Source organism: Rattus norvegicus, chromosome 9 (assembly GCF_021556685.1).
Source record: "Rattus norvegicus strain SHRSP/BbbUtx chromosome 9, alternate assembly SHRSP_T2T, whole genome shotgun sequence".
Lineage (NCBI taxonomy): Eukaryota > Metazoa > Chordata > Mammalia > Rodentia > Muridae > Rattus > Rattus norvegicus.
Window position 1 is genome coordinate 53,987,767 of NC_141542.1, and position 19,718 is coordinate 54,007,484.

The window sequence follows — 19,718 nt, forward strand, 5'->3', positions numbered from 1 at the left end:
CTCTTGTTAGTTGCCAGGCCCCAAGCATCTTCTCACCTAGATGTTTACCCTCACCCTGGGTAAACCCAGCTCAAATCAGGTGAGCCTAGGGCATAGATAGCCATCGAGGAGATCAGCACTCTATATAAATATTTTGAGCTGGTGTCTTGTTATGCTGTCTGAGCTGGAACTGAACTCATGGGAATAAGAGTGAACCTTCCACCCCCACCCCCCATCCCCCAGTTGCTTGAGTAGCCTGGACTACAGGTTCTAGGCACAGTTTAAAAAGTTGAGCCCTCTAATCATCTAAAGTTCCATCTCAATTTTTTGGCACTGCAGAGGCTTGAACATGTGACTTTATTTATGTAAGCCAGGTAAGCATGCTACTACTGAGTTAGGCTCTGGCCTGCCACAGAAAGCCTTATTTTCCAAGCGTAATTTTGTATGTGCTAGTAGCACGTAAGTGACTTTGACCCTGCTAGGACAAACAGCCTGCTTGGGAACCCAGCCTGCCCCTGCCTCTAGTGCAGCTCTCACTCCTCCTCCCTGCCCCCACAGATTGGAAGCCAGCAAGCAAGCAGTTGCTTCTTTTGTTCAAGTACTTGGTGGTTTGCTTTCCCAGGCAGGAACCTTACTAACTTATAATTACCAACAATGCCCTGTGATTGGCTCTCTCATTACCCAAGGTAATACTTCTCCAGTCCAGGGTTCCATAAATGCTTGTGGTCTTAATGATACAAGGATATTAAGAGACCGGGGGTGGGGGTGGGGGCTGCTGTAAAGGCAGAGAGAGGGCAGGAGAGCAGAACAGAGCAGAGTGGGAGAGGTGGAACACATTCATTTGTTCAGTTTTTCATTTAGTGCAAAAAGCATGAGTGCTGAGACATACAGCTGTGCCCACAATCCAGACGGACAGCCAGATGTGCAAAGGGACAACAGTGGGACAGAGGGACAACAGTGGAGCCAGAGGGACAAAAGGAGGAGGGTTAGCCAGCCTGAGGCAGGGAGGAGGTGGGGAGAGCAGAGAAGAGCCTGCAGACCTGTCTATTTGCAGGACTGGGGTAGGGCTGTGACCCCTGCAGCTCAGGGCAGGAAATCTCCCAGACAGGAGTGAGTTTAGCACGGGATAGGCAGAAGCTCAGTATGGCTGCCCCAGAGGCTGAGAAGAAGCCATCTCCTTCGTGTATGATCACCTCCAGTTGACCTGAACTCTGGCCTCAGTTTCCCCACTGCACTCAAGAAGAAAAACAGCAAAGACTGAGCTCTGGGGATGAAAGGCTGCTCCATCCCAGACCACCACTCCCTGTAAACTCGGGCGGATGACGCCGCTGCTGCTCGTTTTGGCTGCTGAGTAGCCCCACTGCATCTTTGAAGATGAAACACGCTCTGCCCTAATGAGGAGTCAGTCGGCTGCGGTGGGTGGGACCTGGTCACCTGCCTGGCTCCTCCCAGCACCACAGCACTCAGTCCAGGCACAGGCCTGGAGCCACGTCTCATTTCTCTCTATCCTAGCAATCCACTAGACCCCATGGGCACCATGCACACATCAGCTGTCCCTGCTGCCCTTCCCTGCGTGCCTCTGCCCTTGGGTGCTTCACTAAGGTAAAGATGAAGGGGAGCCCAGAGGCTCTACCGTGGTCTTGGCTGCAGCAGGGGCTCTGGAGCTGCCCATGCCCTGACTATTGTCCCCACCTGCCCACTATGCTCTTTGCTTTGGGGCACTGAGCACTCAGATGGGCTGCTCTCCTCTTCCCCAGCTTTAAGACAAAACTCATGACCTCTAATGGCAACCAAGGAGGGAGAGGTGTTATGCATAAAGCCTTCACAAAGGATCCCACAGCCTACTTATTCTCCCATCCAGTGACTACTACATACACACCTTCTGTGATTGCTCCAGCAGGCCAGAAATGTGTTGAGCCCTGTGGAAGCCTGGGGCCTGGGGGGGGGGCGGGGAGCCACACCCCTGTGGTGAGGCTGTAGCCTGACCCCCAAGGCTCCTTCCTGGAAGCCAGACAGTATCTGCTCAGGCAGCCCAGACGGCAGCCTCGTCTTCCTTTTTCCTCTACTCCTCTTCTCTAGTATCCAGCTCTGGTCGACTACCTACCCAGAGGCTGACCCAGACTCTTTTCTAGAGCCCTCTAAGCTCACTGGAAAACATCTGGCAAAAGAAGAGGGACATTCAGGTGGCACCCACCTTTGGGGAGACTGTCGCCTCATAAAAGCACTGATAGGAATCCTATGGTAAAGATAGCGCACCCTGCACATTCTGGAAGGGGAGCATGCACCTGGGGATTATCCCATCTTCTTAATGACTCATTTGTGTTCATTAGGTAATTAACTCACTTATCTGATTCTCAGGGTGATGCCCAAAGGCTGGACTCCTGGACTGTTAGCACTCAACCTCAAAAGCGACATTTCTGAATCCCCACCTTCCTGAATTTAAAGATTCCTCTCTCCATTCTTCATCCTGAGTCTCTAGGGATAGAAGAGCCCATGGAGATCCACTTGGAAGCCCTCATGCCCGGCTTGCTCCCTGCTCTGAAACTAACCCCAAGAATGCACATTCTACTATTACTGATGCTCAACCTCCCGAGCCAGGGAACCTCAGTGCTCTTGACCTGCACCCAAATTTGGCTTTCAGGAGAGCTGTCAATGCTTGGAAGACCCAGGGGAAGGTCAACATTAGTGGAAATAAGCAGAGAGGCTGAGCAAAGCTCTGTTGTATGCCTGTGCCCACAACCTCACCTGCGCCTGCATGCACGGGTGGGCACAGGTGCTAATTCAAGGGTTTGGAGAACTTCTGCATGCCTCCTCCTTACACAGTCGGCAGCCTGCTGGCCTCTGTCCTCCAGTGGCTTGTGGTTCTGGAAGGGCTAGCAGCCACAAGGCCTGCAGGCTGTGCAATGGGAATAACCCCACCCTCCCCACTAAATGGGGTAGCAGGGTGTTAGTGAAGGCAGGCAGGGCCTGAGGTGCTCACCTTGTGGTCTAGCTCGGCACTGGCCTTTGACTGTTGCCCTGGACTGGATGGCAATGTTTCAGAGCCCAGACACTGCCTGAGGGATGATGGCCTCATGAGGCTGAGGAGCTGGCTGAGCAAGGCTAGCTGGGGAGGAAAAAGGAGACAGTGACTGAGTGCGCCCAAGTCCTCTCCAGGACACCCTCAACTCATGGCTGAGGCTCAGAACCCCAGCTTCTGGTCAGAATCCATCTCACTAGTGAGCTGTGTGACCTCTTAGACCTTGGGTTTTTGGGTTTTTTTTTGTTTTTTTTTTTTCCAGAGCTGGGGACCGAACCCAGGGCCTTGTGCTTGCTAGGCAAGCGCTCTACCACTGAGCTAAATCCCCAAACAGTCCCTAAAACAGTCTACATCCCTTCTTCCTAGGAGGAGGGACATGTATATGGGCATGGGCATGTGCATGTGTGCGCGTGCGCGCGCACACACACACACACACACACACACACACACACACACACACACGCACACACACGCAGTGATCCCTGTGATGAATTAGGAAGCTCCTCTAACATTTACAGGTTTATCGTAATTCCTTGGAAAACCAAGACTAAGAAAGAGATTCCCTCTGCCACTGAGCAGGACCTCAACCAATAGTACACTTTCCCCTGCATCCCTCTCCTGTCCCTTGGCTTGTGGCTGTGACATGTTCGATTTGCAGGAAGGGGACCATGTGTCCTCCTCAGCTACGCCTGCCTATCCATCCTGTAAGCCATGACCACAACTTCTCTGCCTGCTGTGCCTAAGTCCTCTTTATCCGTACCACACTCTTTCCTGTCCTGCAAATTCCTAATATTGAGTCTTTTAAGTCATAAGGAACTCACAACAGGAGAATCCCCTACAATATAACAGTGTCCACCAATACCAATAGCACTGTGTGTTTGAAACAAGGTCTCCTCTGTGTTCCAAGGTGGCCTAACCCTTGTGCGCCGCACAGGCCCGCCCCCTGAGTGCTGGAGTTAGGAAGCTCGCACCACCAGGCCTACCGTCCCTTTTTATTGTTGTTGTTGTTGTTGTTATTATTATTATATTTTTAGGTAGGGACCTGCCTGCCATGGTTTCTGGCTGGTCTGGTACTTCCTATGTGCATTAGGCTGGCCTCAAACTTCCAGTCATCTTCCCACTTCTGCCTCCTGAGTACCAGGATATGTGCCTGGCCCAGCTCTCTCTTTCTTCTCCTAAAACACTGTGTTATTTTCTTGTCTAACAAAATAACCAACAATTCACTCTTATCCAATATCTATATTCTCAGTCTCAGAAACATCCCCTCAGCTGGTCTGTTTAGATGGAGACTCCACATAAGGTCTGCAGGGGGTATGGTCATGTGCTAATCTGCTAGGCACCCCACCTCCTGCTTCGATTTGAAGACACAGTCCAGCCCCGTCTAGTGAACCTGCAGCTAGTCCCTCCCTCTAGTTACCCCAAACTTGGGTTTGGGTAGTCTAGACAGGGCCCCAGCAAGGACTGCCCAGATGCTGGGCCATGGCTGGGTAGGCCCTAGTCCTCGCCATTCTAAGGCATCCATGTGCCACCCCGGGATGGAAGGATGCAGATGGAGACGCAGCGAGAGGGTAGCAAGAGGACAGGCTGCTTAGATCTAGCAGGTGCAGTGTGGCTACAGGCAACAGGACTGAGCCCCCAGCAGCGGGTGGCACCGCACCTGGCTTCCTCCTGTGACTCCCCCACCAGCACCTGCTCTGCACTTCAGTGCCCCCAACCTTGGAAGCCCTGGAGAGCAGCTGGGCAGGCAGGGAGGAGCAGGTGAGGGACTAGGAGTCAGGCTGGCTTTGGCTCCTGGAAGGAGGCCAGGCCTTCTCTGCAAAGCGGAAAGGCGGCAGCAAAAAAGAGGGGAAGGTCTAGGCAGAAGCCGCTTCTATCTGAAGCAGCCATACTCCGAGCAGCACTGCCTTGCGCCCGCCTTCTAAGTCTGGGGATAATTTTCAAAACAGCCCTGGCCTCTAGCACACTGGAGGCTCACAGCTGTGCAAGCACAGGGCTGCCCCGCCCTGCTTCCAAATCCACACCCCCAGAGTGACTGAAGGCCGGTTCACCAGAGCCAGGACCCTCCCTGCTCAGGCGGTGGGGGCAGGGCTGGCAGGGGGAGGCACAGGCGGAGCACTTGCTCACGACTGTGTTTTCCCTTTCCCTCCAGGAAGCAGCTTGGTGGTGCTTTGGTGCACTCCTGCAATCTGGTCTCAGATTCGCTTTTGTTTCTCCAGTCGCCCCACCCCCACATACCACCCTCTCTCTGGATTAGGGCTTTTCTGGTCCCTAAAGGTCCTGTAGAGGGAGGGTCAGAAGCAGATCAACATTGTCCCCACCCCCACCTCCACTGCAGAGTGCCAACTCAGCAAACGCTCGGCCCATTAGGGCAGACACCTCAGGGCAAGAAGTGAAGATCACCCAGAAGGACAGGCCTCCACTGGCCTTGCCAGTCTCCTGGCAGGAAGAGGCAGAAGAGATCTTGGCAAAGCAGTCGTCTACAACAGCATGTGGCTCAGGCTCTCAATCCCTGGCAATGGCTCCAATGTGCGCAGGAGAGGCAACTGTGAGGCACTAGGAGGTCCAAAGTGACCTGCTGTTGCTCTCTGGAGCCGGGCCCTTCTCTGGCTTCTGAATGGAAACAGTGCAGAACTGCCCCCTCCTTGTTCCTACTCCACTGGCACATCTAACCCACAGCTTATACCACCTGTGCTTACACCTCTGCATCCCCTTCCCTGCAGTTTTTTTCTCTATAACACCATGTACTCAAAGAATTCACCCGCTTAATGTCTTATCGGCCCCGCCCTGGCTATGAGGTCAGGACTGTCATCATGGCCTTCTGCAGTGTCCACATGGCCACCACCATGCCTGGCACACGGCGGGTGCTTATTAAGTATTCATTAGACAAGTGAATGGCTAAATAGCAGGTTAGGGCATTAGTTAACCGTTTCCTAGGAGATCCAAACTTTTGTACCCCATTCAAAGCCCTGGCTTTCCAAATTTCAAGACACGATTTAGGGCTGGATGTGGTGGCACGTGCCTCTAATTCCAGCACTTGGGAGACAGAAGGAGGGCGGGCAGATCTCTGAGTTTGAGGCCAGCCTGGTCTACATAGGAAATTCTAGGACAGCTAGGATTACCTAGAGAAACCCTAGTTCAAAATTTAAAAAAAAAAAAAATTCTTTTGACCAAAGTGGTTTGCTGCTAGACACGGTGGCACGTGCTTGTAAGCCTAGCACTTGTGAAGCAGATGCAGGAGGAACTGAAATTCAAGAGCAAATGGCTTCACAGCAAGTCTCCAAACAGTGGGTTGATAGGGCGGCTCAGAGGGTTAAGGTGCCTGCTGCCAAGGCTGAGTAACTTGAGGTTGATCCTTGCATCCAGCATGGGCTCTGCAAGCTGCCCTCTGCCCTCCACATGGACACTAGTTTGCACACACAATAAACACATATTTTTAAAAATGGTTTGCCTTGTTTCTGTGTTGCAAGAGACTGATATAAGAAACAAGCTCCTGTTTCCTCCCAAACCTTCCCCCCCTGCATCGTGCAGGCTGGGGAAAGCCTGCCTCTTTCCCTCACGTTAGCTTCTGGAGGGCTTCTGCCTACCTTTCCCTAGCCCTGCTGGGTGTCCTTGGGAAGTGACCTGGTATCTGGCCACGACTCTGCTGCTGTCCCACCAGACCAGCTGCCCTGCAGAATGCTAGGCTCACCCTCCATGCTTTGTCCCCCAAAAGCTGCTTTCCTTTGTCAACACAGCCGCTAGCCAACTGTAAAGTTGTTGCAGATCAGTTTGTCTCTCCTTGTGGCTCTGGCTCTCACCTACCTCTCTGAGCCCAGCCTCTGTGACCTACCTTTATCCCCTGCTCTTGCCACACCAGCCTCTTTGCTTTCCCTCCGACCCAATGACTATTCCTTCCTGAGCCCTGGGGCCTTTGTCATAGTTATTTCCTCTGGTGGAAGTGACCCCCACTCACCCACCCAAAGGAAACCTGGCTTCCTAGAGCTCTGTGCGCACATGTCCCTCCGTCCCTTTGCCCTCATGAGACTGCACCTGTCCAGTGCCACTTCTCCCCTCTCTGCCTTTATCTCTCCTCAGCTCTTGGCATTCTCTATAGGCTCATCCCAAGGGTCACTTTCTCTTGGTGCCTCTGTTGGCCTGCTTCATCATCTCACTCAGCTCCTTCCTGCCCAGACTGGACTCTAGAGCACACTGGGGCCTCAGGCCAAACAGTGACTGTTTCCGAACATTCCCAGTATTTCAATGGAACACTAGGAAGTACTGGTCCAACCTGGGACTCTCTTGGAACATGAGAGTGCTAGGTGGTTGCTGGCTACCTGCCTGCTGCCTCTCAAGCCCAGCTCTCTATCTCTGTCCTGCCCCTGGAGCTCTGGCTATGGTTTGAGACAGGAGCAGAGGGAGGGGGAGCAGCTGGGGGACTGAGAACCTATCCCACTTCAGGCCCTAAGCCTCTGCTTCTATAAGAGTCAACCTCAGAAGACCTTTCACAATTGTCTAGGCTGCCTAAAACCAGGGATTGGGCTGGAGAGCTTGAAGTGGCATGCTGAAGTCGTCAATGGTACAGTTCTGACCCTTGCCCCACCCCTGCCCTGCAGCCCTGGGGAGTGTCCCTGACTCAGTTTCCCCACTTATAAAACATGGATAGAGTAGGAGCTCTTCCAGCCCCAGGTTCTGAGGAAGACAAGCACTAAGAACAGCACTCAGAACAGTGAGAGCAGCTGCATGGATGCAAGTATTACAGGTGGGAAGAGGTCAGTGCATCTGGAGGGTGAGGTTGGCCCAAGGGAGAAGACCCAGCCAGGGACTGGCGTGTGGAGGTGTCATGGCTGGCTGTGGGGACAAGGTGGTCCTTTGAAGGCAAGCATAAGGAATGGGTGTGATAGGTCAGACTGCAAAGTCGAGTGCAGAGTGACCAGACACTGAACACACCTGCTGGGCCTTCCTCTCTCTCAGCGACTGAGGTGAGGTTCCGGCTCCTGCTCCTCCAGGCAGGAGGCCCAGCAAGCATGGACTCATCCTGTAAGCCCTCCTCCACAAGCCTAGCCTCAGGCAATGTTAGTCACCCAGGTCACAGCTAGCTGGCTCACCCTCTTCTGGAGTTGTCTGGTTTTGTCACACCTGGCGTCTGAGGCTGAGCCTGGGCTATGAGTTTCCTAGTCAGTGTCTAAGGGGCAGACAGGTATACAGTTGGGCCCACAGTGGGCACAAGCAGCAGGCGGGTGTAGGGAAGAACCAGTTAGGAAGCTGAGCCCTGCTCTACTTGCCTCCAAGGCCTTGTGATCCTGGGTTTTTGTTTGTTACAGAGACCTCCTGAGCTAGCTCCCTGACTAACCAAACAGCACTCAGGACTTGCCTCCCTCCCTCCCCGAGGCCCCTCTCCAGGCCCAGGCAGCCCTGTAGCTCCCTTCACACTCCCTCAACAGTCTCAGGCCAAGTAAACCTACCAGGTCTTGCAATGAGCCCTCCTTTGAGTCACTGCTAACACAGCTTCTGGGCATGAGGCCCCGGGACATGCTCCCCTTCGAGTCCTGACTTCCCTCCTCTTCCTTCCTATCAGGTTGCCTGGCAGCTGCATCTCAGCTACGCCTGCTCCTAACTTTCTAACCTTCTGCCCTCCCTTCTTCAGTGTGTCTGCAGTGACCTCAGAGCAGCCATGCCCTCCAATGATGGCTTTCGGAGCATCCTCTCCTCAGGTACCCTGACACTTACTTGGCTCTTTCTTTATCCCACAAGCATTTCACTGCCTTCCTGGTGAGGGCCAGGCCCTGGGCTGAGGGACAGTGGAGAGCAAGCAGACATCACTGATTTCTGGGGGCCCTAGAGATTCTGCCTGGGAACAGGAGTGTGGGCAACACAACAGATATAAGTGAGGGAGGGTGGCAGACAGAGCCAGTAGGCCTCCCTGAATGACATGTTAGCCAGAATAGAAACGACGTTGTCTCTGCCATGTTAAGCTCCCTCACCATGCTCAGGTGAAAGTGTTCAAGGCTGGGGGTGGGGGAGTGGGCCAGACCCAGCCCGCTCCTTCCTACCTAACCAACACTACCCTTCTTAGCTACCTCACAAAAACTTGGCTTTAGTTCTTGAGCAACCTGGTTTGGGGATGTGCTGAGCAGGCCTTTTCCTGTGTTCCTGGCTGCTCAGTGCTGATCCTAAAACCGCAAGGGCCCTAGGCAGATCCTAGGGAGGCCAGAGGCTTCAACTGCCTAACTCATCCTTGCAGTCTCCCGGGCTATGGCCTCTGAGCTTACAGGCAGTGGTAGAGCTCCTCCGAGAGGAGTAGGGGAGAAGCCAGTACTCACCCCTGCTGCCCCAGGAACATCTAACCCTGGAATGGGGGACTCTGGTTGGAGCAGTTTTCATAGCATTTCTTTCTGTCTTTATTGTTCTGTCTAGCAAAAGTTATGGACAGGGGTTTGGGAAGTAAAGAACAGGAAGGCCCTGGGACCTGAGCTCTGGTCCTCTGGAAGAGCAACAAGTGTCTTAACTGCCGAGCCCTGCCAGAGTTCTTCAAGAGTATGGCCCCTGGAGGGGAGGCCTGCCCCAGTGGATGGTCCCACATCAGCATGTATGCGGGCAACACATGAAGTTAGGAGGGAATGGGGCGAGGGGTGGATCTAGGAGGCCTTAGGGGAAAGCAAGAGAGTGAGCATGTTGTGTGCAAGCATGAGATTCTGAAAGAATAAAAACACCAACAACAGACAGCACTACCTGCTGAAGCCGGAGTCTGAAACTCCAGCACTCTGGTGGCTGAGGCAGGAGGAGTAGGGAAACTGTCACAAAAAAACAAAACAACAACAACAACAAAAAAAAAACAAACAAACAAAACAAAGCTCAAATGACATCATGTTTTGTTGTTTTACCGTAACTCACAAACTGTAATACAACCCCTAAACTCACTGATATGATCAATCCCCAGTGCCTAGGACAGAGTAGTTGTGCAGACAATAATTTTTAGAGTGCTAGAATTAAGGTGTTGGAGTTAAAGGTGTGAACCATCACATCCACCTTGCCCAGGCTGGACCCTTAACTCCTAGACTCAAACAGCCTTCCTGACCTGGCCTCCCCTGCAGCTGGGAACTCAGACTCACCCTCCAGGCAGATAACAGAACCCAGGGCCACACACACACACACACACTGGGCAAGTGCTCTACCACTGTACTATGCCCTGGCTCCAGTAACTGTTGAACAATGAATTGGATGGAGTAAGGCATTCGAACGCAGCTTAGGTCGGGGATGGTCTCTCTGATTATACCTCAGTCATGGGAGGGGGGTTGTGGCCCACCAGAGGTCTTCCTGGCCATGCTAAGGCAGACTCACCTGGGTCTTCTCTCCCCAGAGAGGAAGTGACTCCTGCTGACCCAGCATCCGGGCAATAACCATGAGACTCAGCTGACTTCTAAGCTGCCTGAGAGAGAAGAACAAGGGAATCTGAGAGGGGTAGGCTAGAGGAACAAAGGCTTCTGAATGTTCTGGGAAGCATGGGGTAAGTCAGGTTACCCGAGAGAGGATAATACACTTTTCTTTGGAGCTGTAACCCCCTCAGATCGATATGAATCTGTGGGTCTGGTTGGGTGGAAGCTCTACTCAGAAATGGACACCATTCCTACCTCTGCGTAATAAACATGCACAGATGAAGAGACAGAACCAGGTGAGGCTCAGTGGTAGAGCATAGCATGCAGAAGAGCCTGGGGACTGAACCATGAACAAAGCAATAATCTGACAAATGTAAAGACAGAAGGGGCTGACACTAAGGAGGAAATTACCCCCCTCCTGCCTCATGCACTGACTCTCAAATTTCAAAGGACTTCAAGCAGACCGGGTGACTGGCCTCCTGAGATCAGGCTTTATTACTTGTTCGTGTGTGCATGTGTGTGTGTCTGTGTGTGTGTGTTTTCACCCATAATTTGGAGACCTTTCCTTTGGGATTCCCCTCCTACCATCCTGAGCTTCAGAGGAACTCACTCTGAAGTAGCTTTTGGGTCTTCATTGGACAGTTAAGAGAGTATAACTTCCCTGTGGGACAGCTAATGTGACAAGGCCTTATAGTGCTGTTTGTCCTCCTGTCTGCCAGCAGGACAGACTTTAGTGGGGTCAGCAAAGAGAACAAGAGAGGCAGAGCACCAGGAATGCCCATGAAGCCACCAGCCCCAGCTCCTAGACCATTTGCTCCCCGAGCTACTTGTGAGGTGGCACAGGCCTCTTGCTTCATTCAGCCGAGCTGGACGTCTGAAGCAGCCATGTGGCAATGCCTAGTCAGTACTTACTCAGAACTGAGCCATCTTCTCCTCGGGAATGAAGGCCCCAGTGGCCTTCAGATCCTTGGGTCCTTAAGCACTTGGGGAAGTAGAGACGAAGGAAGAAGAGACCGGAGGATGGGGCTGGGAGTTGTCCTGGGATCCTCGAGCCTAGGTGACAGGGCAAACTCCCAAGCAAATACTCTGTATTTAATCACCCAACCTTGCTAGGGAGATTGGACAGTGGCCTTCCAGTATCTCCGGACACTGGTAACCCGGCAGTCGGCCCTGTGCATGGATTATTTATTCTGATAGGGATGATACGGGGGGGGGGGGCTTACATATGCCGGGCAGGTGCCAAGCCACAGAATTTCATTCCTATTGTCTTCTGGAGTGACTTCTGTATGGCCACCACACAGTGCTAGGTAACCCACTCAGAACGGAAGCCGGCTGGGTTTCAGATGCTACTGTCTTGAGCCATGCCAGGGAGTAAGACGAGCAGAGGAAGGAGAGCAAAGAAAGGCCTGCATTAAAGCCTGCTGGGAAAGGCACATTAGAGACTGGATGCTGAGAAAAATGCTCGACGGTAACAGCAGTGCTGGAGAGAACCTCCGACAGGTCCCTGAAAAGACACCGCAGGGACCAGATGCAAGGCCCATGGCTCTGGGCAGGCTCAAGTTTCACATGTGCTTGACTACCGAGTCACATGCTCATTGGTCTGTCTGTCCATCTGTACACTGTGGTTCAATAAAGCTATCATCCTAAAAAGAGATTTCCCCTGGAAGAGATTTGTACATGTCAGGTTTAGCAAATTAAAATACAGGATGCCCTGTTAAACACAAGCTTCAGATAAAGAACCTTTCTGCTTTACTGTCTTAAAAGAATGCTATTCTGCATCGTTTGTATTTCATCTGGAAATGGGAAAACTAGCCATGACCCCCACTTATGACAGGGAAGACAGAATTCTGCCAGTCTTTAGTCTTGCCATCCTTCTGCAGAGGCATGGGGCGGGAGATGGGGCTCCAAGAGTTTCCCTGGGGACCCTGAGAACTATAGCGTTGAGCCAAAGAACGGTCAGTAAGAAGAGCCTATCCTGATCTCCAGGTCCTGCCTGAGCCCCAGCCTCCTCCTCCTCCTCCCCTCTTCTGCTCCTCCGCCTCCCCCTCCTCCCCTTTCTCCTCCTCCTCCTCCCTTCTGCTCCTCCTCCTTCCCCCTCCTCCTCTTCCCCCCCATTCTGCTCCTCCTCCCCCATTTCTGCTCCTCCTCCTCTCCCTCCTCCCCTGCTCCTCCTCCTCCTCTCCCCTCCCTTTTCCCCTCCTGCTGTTGCTGCTCCTCCTCCCCCTCCTCCCCCTGCTCCTCCTCCTCCTCCCCTCCTGGCTGCCTGTAGCAGGACCTGCTTTTCAGCTGTTCTAGAATGGGAAGCCAGGAGCAGCTGGGCCCAGACACAGTGGGAGGTAAACAGTTCCTCCAAGTTGCTGCTGCCCCACTATAGAACTTACTGCCAGAGTCAGAAGTCCTGCATCTGGGCTTCATTAACCCCCAACCCCCAACACCAAGGCCCACAGAGGGTGGGGAGGGGCGGCCAGGGACTGGGCCAGAGCTGGCAGGCCTCACAGCAGTACTGGGGGGTGGATCCCGAGGGAAGAGGTGGGTGTGTGTGTGGGGTGTGGTGAGGGTCACACCGGGACTGCAATCTAGAAAACACATGCGGCACACACAGGAACACACGCACATACAGGAACACACACACACACACACACACACACACACACACACACACACACACACACACACACACACACACCCCTACTTCAACAGGCAACTTTGACAGAGAGGGTAAGTGGATGCAAGGAAGCCATATCTCCGAGCAGAGCCCCCCATGCTGGCACTGTCTGTCTCTGCCCACAGCCCTCCTGACACCCCTTCCTAAGTCCCCAGTCTCACTGAGACACGAGGACAGGGGACTTTGTTTTAATTTGACAGATGGAGAGCTTACATTGGAGAAGCAGCAAGGACCCACCCAAAGCACCACTCCAGCTGTGCAGGGGGCAAGCGGAGGGCTCCACCCAGACTGTGGGCTCCTTTTCCACAGAAATTGCCTAACCCCACCTGGCAAAGTGTTTCCAGAACTCAAACTGGGCAAGCAGAGAAGCATGCAGGCTACTGGAGTCCTCCCAGCAGATGTCATATAAGGCAATAGGCTCCAACACAGTGCCTAGACCAGGCCAGACCAGGCCAGTCTTGATCTCTGTCCCGCCCACTCCAAGAGGCCTGTAAGACCAGGACACTGGATCAGCACACAGAGGTGCCCAAGGCACTAGAAAATTATGAAACAATATTCTTTTCTAAACCAGAGGATTCAGGTACTTTGCTTCGACTGACACTGTCCAGGGGGGTCTCATAAGGGACCAGGCATCCAGCAGGGACATCTAGTGTGCCACTGGAAGTTAGGACAAAGACACACAGGCCGGTACAGCGGACACACACACACACACACACACACACACACACACACACACACACACACCCTCCCTACTCCCTTGTCTTCACTCCCTCCGAAGGGAACCAGGCCCTGCTGAGACTGAACTGCCCTAAAAGGCTACCAGGCATTTGGCCAAAGGCGTGAGCTGAGTTTTCCGATGTGTCCAGGGCAGCCCAGGATGCAGCAGCCTCTGACCTGTTCCTCTGTGGAAATGCTGCCTGACACCTCGCTGTATGACCTACATCTCCACCTGTCACCTACGGACACCTGTCACATAGCTGGCTCCTCGGTCCCTAATGGGAATCCTCTCCAATGCGAGTGTTTGCTCCCCAGGCAGGAAGAACCAGGACTTGAACTTGGTTAGCACTCCCATTCTGCCTGTGTTTACAAGTACAGGCCACCATGCAGCCTGGTTATCCACATGTGCTCGCGTAATCACATGGGCATGGAGGAGGCAGGCACGAACAGTGTGGACGGGATGAGGGGGATTACAGTGTCCACTAACCCCGGCAATGGATGGCTACACAGCAGGATGAGGCAACAAGCATTCATGTCACCAGGGAGCTGTCCTGGTGTCCCCAAGATGTGAGCATAGGGAGGCAGCCTCACAGGACCTGCTGCACAGGCTCACTGGCAGCAGTGTTCAGGAACAGGTAAACGAATCATAAGATGAAGTAATCACCAGGAAAGTGGTTTCCTTTGCAGAAGGGATGAGTGGAAGGGGCCTAAAGGGGTTTCTGGAAACCAGGTGACATTCTGTCCAGAGTCTGCGTGTACATAGATGGCAAACACACTCCCTGACTGGCTGTCTGACATGTCCTTTCCTTCATGTGTAGTTCTAAGTAAACGACATGGCACCCACAGGCAATGGACACCTGAACCAAAGCCATACCTCCCCGAGCCCTAGTCTACTGCTCGAGCAGTGTCACAGTCCCTGGGCCTTCCCCCAAGGATTTATGTCACAGAAGTGCAACATCTGCCTGACAAGCTGGTCCAGCCCATTCTCTGGGTAAACAAAGGGAGTTCTCCCTATATTTTGCCAAAATCTGCCCTTCTGTGGTTCTGAGCAGGCTTGTGGGGTCTGTGCTCCGGGAGCCGGCTGGTGGGTAGGGTCATCCCATCCTGACCACATTTGCTGTGATCAGGTGGCAGCAGGTGGCTCTGTCTACTGCAGGCTCCAGGACAGCCTGGCCTTTCCATCTTTTTGACCATTTCCCTTTGTGTCTGTCCTTGGAAGACCCTGGCCGTCCATGCTCCCAGGGCTGGACACTGATGCTCATTGTCTTGGCAACTGTGGGGCTCAAAGCAGTTAACAGATTGAACCCAAGTCTTTTTCTCTTTTTCACATGTCTTCCTGTCAAAGCCCATTTCTCAGACCTTGTTCTTCATTTCTTAGAGCCTCTCTTTCTGACTCAGCCCATCACTGCGCTGGCTGAGATCTTCTGGGATCCTCCTTGCCTCTGAATACGACCATTGTTCACTAATCGCCTCATTCGAGACATTGGTTTTGCTCCAAAAGTGAACTAGGTGATCACAGAATGCTGCGCTGCAGGTGGAAGCATCAGTTTGTCCATCTATGGTGTCCCTAGGACGTCATGACGGCTTCATCAAATGCTGTAGGACTCTCCACACACATTCCATAGTGTCCTCTCTAGTATTTATTCCTAGACACTCAAGACACCACAGCTTCCTTCTGTGAGCTTGTGCTCACCCACCATCTCCAGGGATGATGTCTTGCCTCCCAGAGCCTCCCAATGAAGGGCCAGAGTGCCTCACCTATACATCTCCCAGTGGTGAGGTGTGGGTGTGTGCGTGCATGCGCGTGTGCGTGTCAGGGAGAGCAGGGGAGCTGATCCTCATGCCACACTGTTAGGGCTGTCAAATGTCACTTCCACACTGAGACTTCAGCCCCCTCCAACCACTTCTGATTCCATATATAAAATCACTCTTCTCACCGCACAGACGACAGAAGTGAAACAGGAAGGATGAAGTGTTGAAGTTTCACAATCAGCCCCTAAATAGACCCCTCACTTCAAAGGCAGCAGAGCAGGTGCGGGAGGCAGCCCCTCTGAGGGCATTCTCTGGCAGGCCTGTCTCCCATCCAGACTCCCGGCTGGGCTTTGTTTTGTGCTCTACTTTCCGGTTCCTTATCTTTCACCCTAAGGTCATGAGAGAGCAGCGCTGAAATCCAGGGGTCCAGGGCCTGCAGCTAGCTACACTCCTCCACAGGCCACCTTCCCTACCACATCTGCACAGAGCTCAGGACAGACCTCCCAGCTGCTGGAGCCACCTTGCCTCTAGAATCGGCTTCTGGGTGCTCCCTGATGCTCTAAATTCAAGAGGTATGCTCACCCAGCCTCAGAGCAAAACCACCTGTGGTCCTTCTCATTCTTCTAGCTCCAGGCTCAGCAAAACCAGCTAACCCTTAGCCCTAGGGGTGGGGGTGGGTGTGCTTGGTGTGAGGCAGGCAGCCTGAGCCTGGCCAGTCAGGTGAGGACGGGAATGGAGCCTCCTCCAGGAAATGTGAAGCAGATGCTCAGTTTAAGTTCAGATGGCTGCATAATTTTGGGGTGTGGCAGATATGTGGGCACACACAGGGGACAGGGGACAGGGATGGGGAAGCACAGATTAGAGTTTGAGAGAGGTGGTGTGAAAGAGTAAGCCAGAGGCCCTGGAACACTAGCTGGGTAAGAATTTGTTAAGATGTATACGAGTGTTGAGCCTGCGTTTATGTATGTGCCCACATGTGTGCTTAGTTCAGAAGACCTCTGATGCTGATAGTGGAAAAACAGATGGCTGTGTGGGTGCTAGGACACCAAGCCTAGGTCCTGTGCAAGAGCAGCCAGTACTCTTAACTGTTGAGCCATCTCTCTATCACCATCCTGAACGGATTTTCAGCAAAGTGGGGAACTGATAGTGTTTGGTAAGGAACGTCACGCTCCTACAGAAAGGAGGATGGATCATCTTGAAAGAAGACAGCTGGCCTGGACTCTCCAGGAGGAACTGCAGGGTGCTAGAGTACAGCCTTATCCAGGAAAGAAAGAACTGTCAAGATCTGGAACTAGGGGTTCTGGTGGGAAGGGAGGAAGTGGAACTGTAGGGGTGGGAGTGCAGAGACTCTGCCTTTGCTGGCAGTGGAGCATTTCAACAGTGCTTGTTCATAGCGTTGGGATCTGCTGAGGGCCTGGACAAGGCTGTTCAGCAACCCACAAAGAGGAAACCTGAAGGGGTCAGGGGCTCCATCTCACCCCATTTTGGGGCAGGTAAATCTAAAGCAGATGCAGGAAGGGATTGAACAGTGGGCAAGAGGTGCTGTAACTGAGCTAGAACCTGAATGCTGTGTGGAGCTCAGAGAAGCAAAGGTGGGCCCTCTGGTCCCTCAGCACGTGCAGCAGGAGCACGAAATGCAGGAGCACAGCAGGGAGAGGGAGGGTCCAGGGAAAGCCCCTCTGCACCTGCGCATGTCTCTGCTTTGTCCCCAATGCTCACACCTGCTCCCTATGAAATCCCTTCCTCCCAGGCTGCCTTCATTTCTGCTAACTCCTGGTGGAGGGATCAAGGAGGCTGAACTTCCTTGATTAGCCACTTCAAACTAAAAGATGCTAAGAGGGCATGGGGGGAGGCATTGGAATTCACTGGACCCACAGACAATGGACTTGGTTCTGGAAAAGCCTGGGGGCTGTTGTCCCCAGGGTGCCTTCCTCAGGTTTAGTTTCCTTCTAACTCTGTTTCAATACAGGGCTTCCTGGGTAGCCCTGGCTATTCTGGAGCTTACTCCGTAGCCCAGGCTGGAACTCAGATCCGCTTGCCTCTGCCTCCCAAGTGCTCTAGACTTCGAAGCTGAAGCTTGCCTTTGGAAGGTTCTGGACTAGACTCATCGGCTGTGGCAATTCCTTGTCAAATATTTCAGATGTACTCATGATGCTGTGGCTCACACTAAGTATATAACACATGCATGCACACATACACACATGCACGCACGCATACATACATGCCTGCCCCACAGGAGCCCGATCTTTCAGAAATACCAGCTGAAATAAAAAGACAAGAAGTTTGGGGTTTGTTTCCGTGACCTGGGGTGAGGGTTGTGTCAGCAGGAGCCACAGTGGCTACAGAGGGCTCTGATGGCCACTCCTGCACGAACTTCAACATTTTCCATCGTATCTTAAGTTCAGACCAAGCAAACGGCTCAGTGGGTAAGGCACAGGCTGCCAGGCCTGGTGACCTGAGTTAGAGCGCCTGAGGCTGCAATCGTAAGAAGAGGGTTCTTCATTTTATTCATACTCATGGAGTAAAGTGATGCTGTAAACACGACTCTGGGAGAAAAGGCAAAACGGGAAGGAATCTGGAAGAGATGAGCCCAAAGGGCAAAGACACTGTGCTGATCTCAGTGCCCTGAGACCTGCCCCTCAACAGTGTTGGTGCAGTTACACATTCAAAGTCTCATGTAGCCAAGGTTTGCCTCAGACTCAGGTAGCAAAGGCTAGCCCAGTACTTCCAGTCCTTCAACTGCACTTTCCAAGTGCTAGAATAATAGCTGTGTGACACCACACTCCGTCGGGTTTGTTTTTTACTTTGTGAGAAAGAGTCTCACCAAGTCCACATGGGCCTTCTGATGGTCCTGCCTCAGCCTCTCAGATCAGGGGCTGTATGGGCTGGTATGGGCTGGTTCGGCAGCTCTCCTTTGTGTAAAGCTTTCTGGCTCTGCAGCCTTCTCATCAGGACCCTTTCTTCTACCTACGTCCCACCCTCAGCCATCACTGGGCTGGAACGCCAGCCACACAAGGCGAGCATTCCACATACTGTGCTGTATCCCTAGCCTCTCTTACATGTAGCCTTGGCTGGCCTGGTACTTGCTGTGTAGACCAGGTTGGGATCCGCCTGCCACTGCCTCCTGTGTGTTGGATTAAAGATGTGTATCTCCATGTTCAGCCAACTTTGCATGCATGTTTATATTTTATTTATATTACTGTGTGTGTTTGTCTGTGTGTGGGTTTGTGTACAGTGCCAGTGCTTCAGAGTTAACAGATGTTCCTGGAGCTGGAGGTACAGGTGGCTGTGATGTGAGTTCTGGCTTCTGCTCTTAACCACTGAGCCATCTCTCCAAATCAGGTTTGTACACTTTAGTCTATTGGATCCTGTCACATGGCCTTCCTGAGAGGCACGGAGCAAATGAGCACACAGTGAAGCTGGGAGTTGGTCCTGTCTCCTCACATCTTGTCAACACAGGCGAGATGGTTCTCTCAGCTCTGCGCTGGTCTGCTAGGCAAAGAACTCTGGGTCGCTGTCGATTTTGTGGCATGTTCTAGTAAGCCTTGGACCAGGCAGTCTGTTTAAGTGGGCTTCCTCTGAAGGCCACAGTGCAGCAGCAGGCTGGGATGTTTAGTAAACAGTCACAGATGGTGAAGGAGGCAGGTCCTTGGAGCCTGGAACATTAGCGCTCTGTGGGGCCAGCACAGCCCTTAGCCTCCTTCTTTTCCGATGGGGCTCCTTCCAGTGGCAGCAGGGGGTGGCTCAGCAGGCAATAGAGCCCCTGGCACCGTGGCTCTCAACCCGATTAGCAAACCTCTATCTCCCCAAATACTTACATTGCCATCCAAAACAGTAACAAAATTACAATTATGAAGAAATATGGAAATACTTTCATGGTTGGGGTCAGGGTGGTAGGAAGGTTGAGAACCACTGCCCTGGCATTGTGCAGAACAGCATGGTGTTCTCTCCAACAGCCCTGCGGCTCATCCAAGCGGGGTCACTTTCCCCCCACTTCCTATTGTCCCCACTTCAGGTGGCTTGTTTTACAATTTGTCTTCATTTTTTCATGGTTAAGCTGGGCGCTTCCCCTGAAGTCCTGATCAAGGCAGGGGTGCTGACCGCACTGTGCAAATCTGTGGGTGTGGACATCGGAGGGAGTTCTTGCTTTGTACTTAACCAATCAATTAGATTCAGAGTGTGGCAGTTTCGTGCACTGTTGTTCTTCCCGGGGTCAGTCTGGGCACTGAGCCCA

General features: G+C 52.8%; 1 protein-coding gene across 17 annotated transcripts in view; it reads right to left on the bottom strand.

Moving 5' to 3' along the window:
• The window catches only part of Fam178b (family with sequence similarity 178, member B), a 107,832-nt gene that overhangs the window by 12,653 nt on the left and 75,461 nt on the right, over nucleotides 1-19,718 (bottom strand). For 9 of the 17 annotated variants that reach the window (XR_015628843.1, XM_087567252.1, XM_087567249.1 and 6 more), the window contains 2 exons: nucleotides 10,316-10,403; nucleotides 2,960-3,085 (listed from right to left, as the gene is read on the bottom strand). Coding sequence is in view for 15 of the 17 variants with exons in the window: in XM_087567252.1 (XP_087423378.1) it covers nucleotides 2,960-3,085; nucleotides 10,316-10,403 (214 nt within the window). In the remaining 2 variants the exon portion in view is untranslated. Of the gene's footprint in view, nucleotides 1-2,322; nucleotides 2,455-2,724; nucleotides 3,086-10,315; nucleotides 10,404-11,262; nucleotides 11,404-11,573; nucleotides 12,011-12,731; nucleotides 12,771-13,228; nucleotides 13,280-13,341; nucleotides 13,446-19,718 lie in introns of those variants that run through there. The other 8 variants (XM_087567254.1, XM_087567257.1, XM_087567259.1 and 5 more) reach the window with 8 other exon arrangements.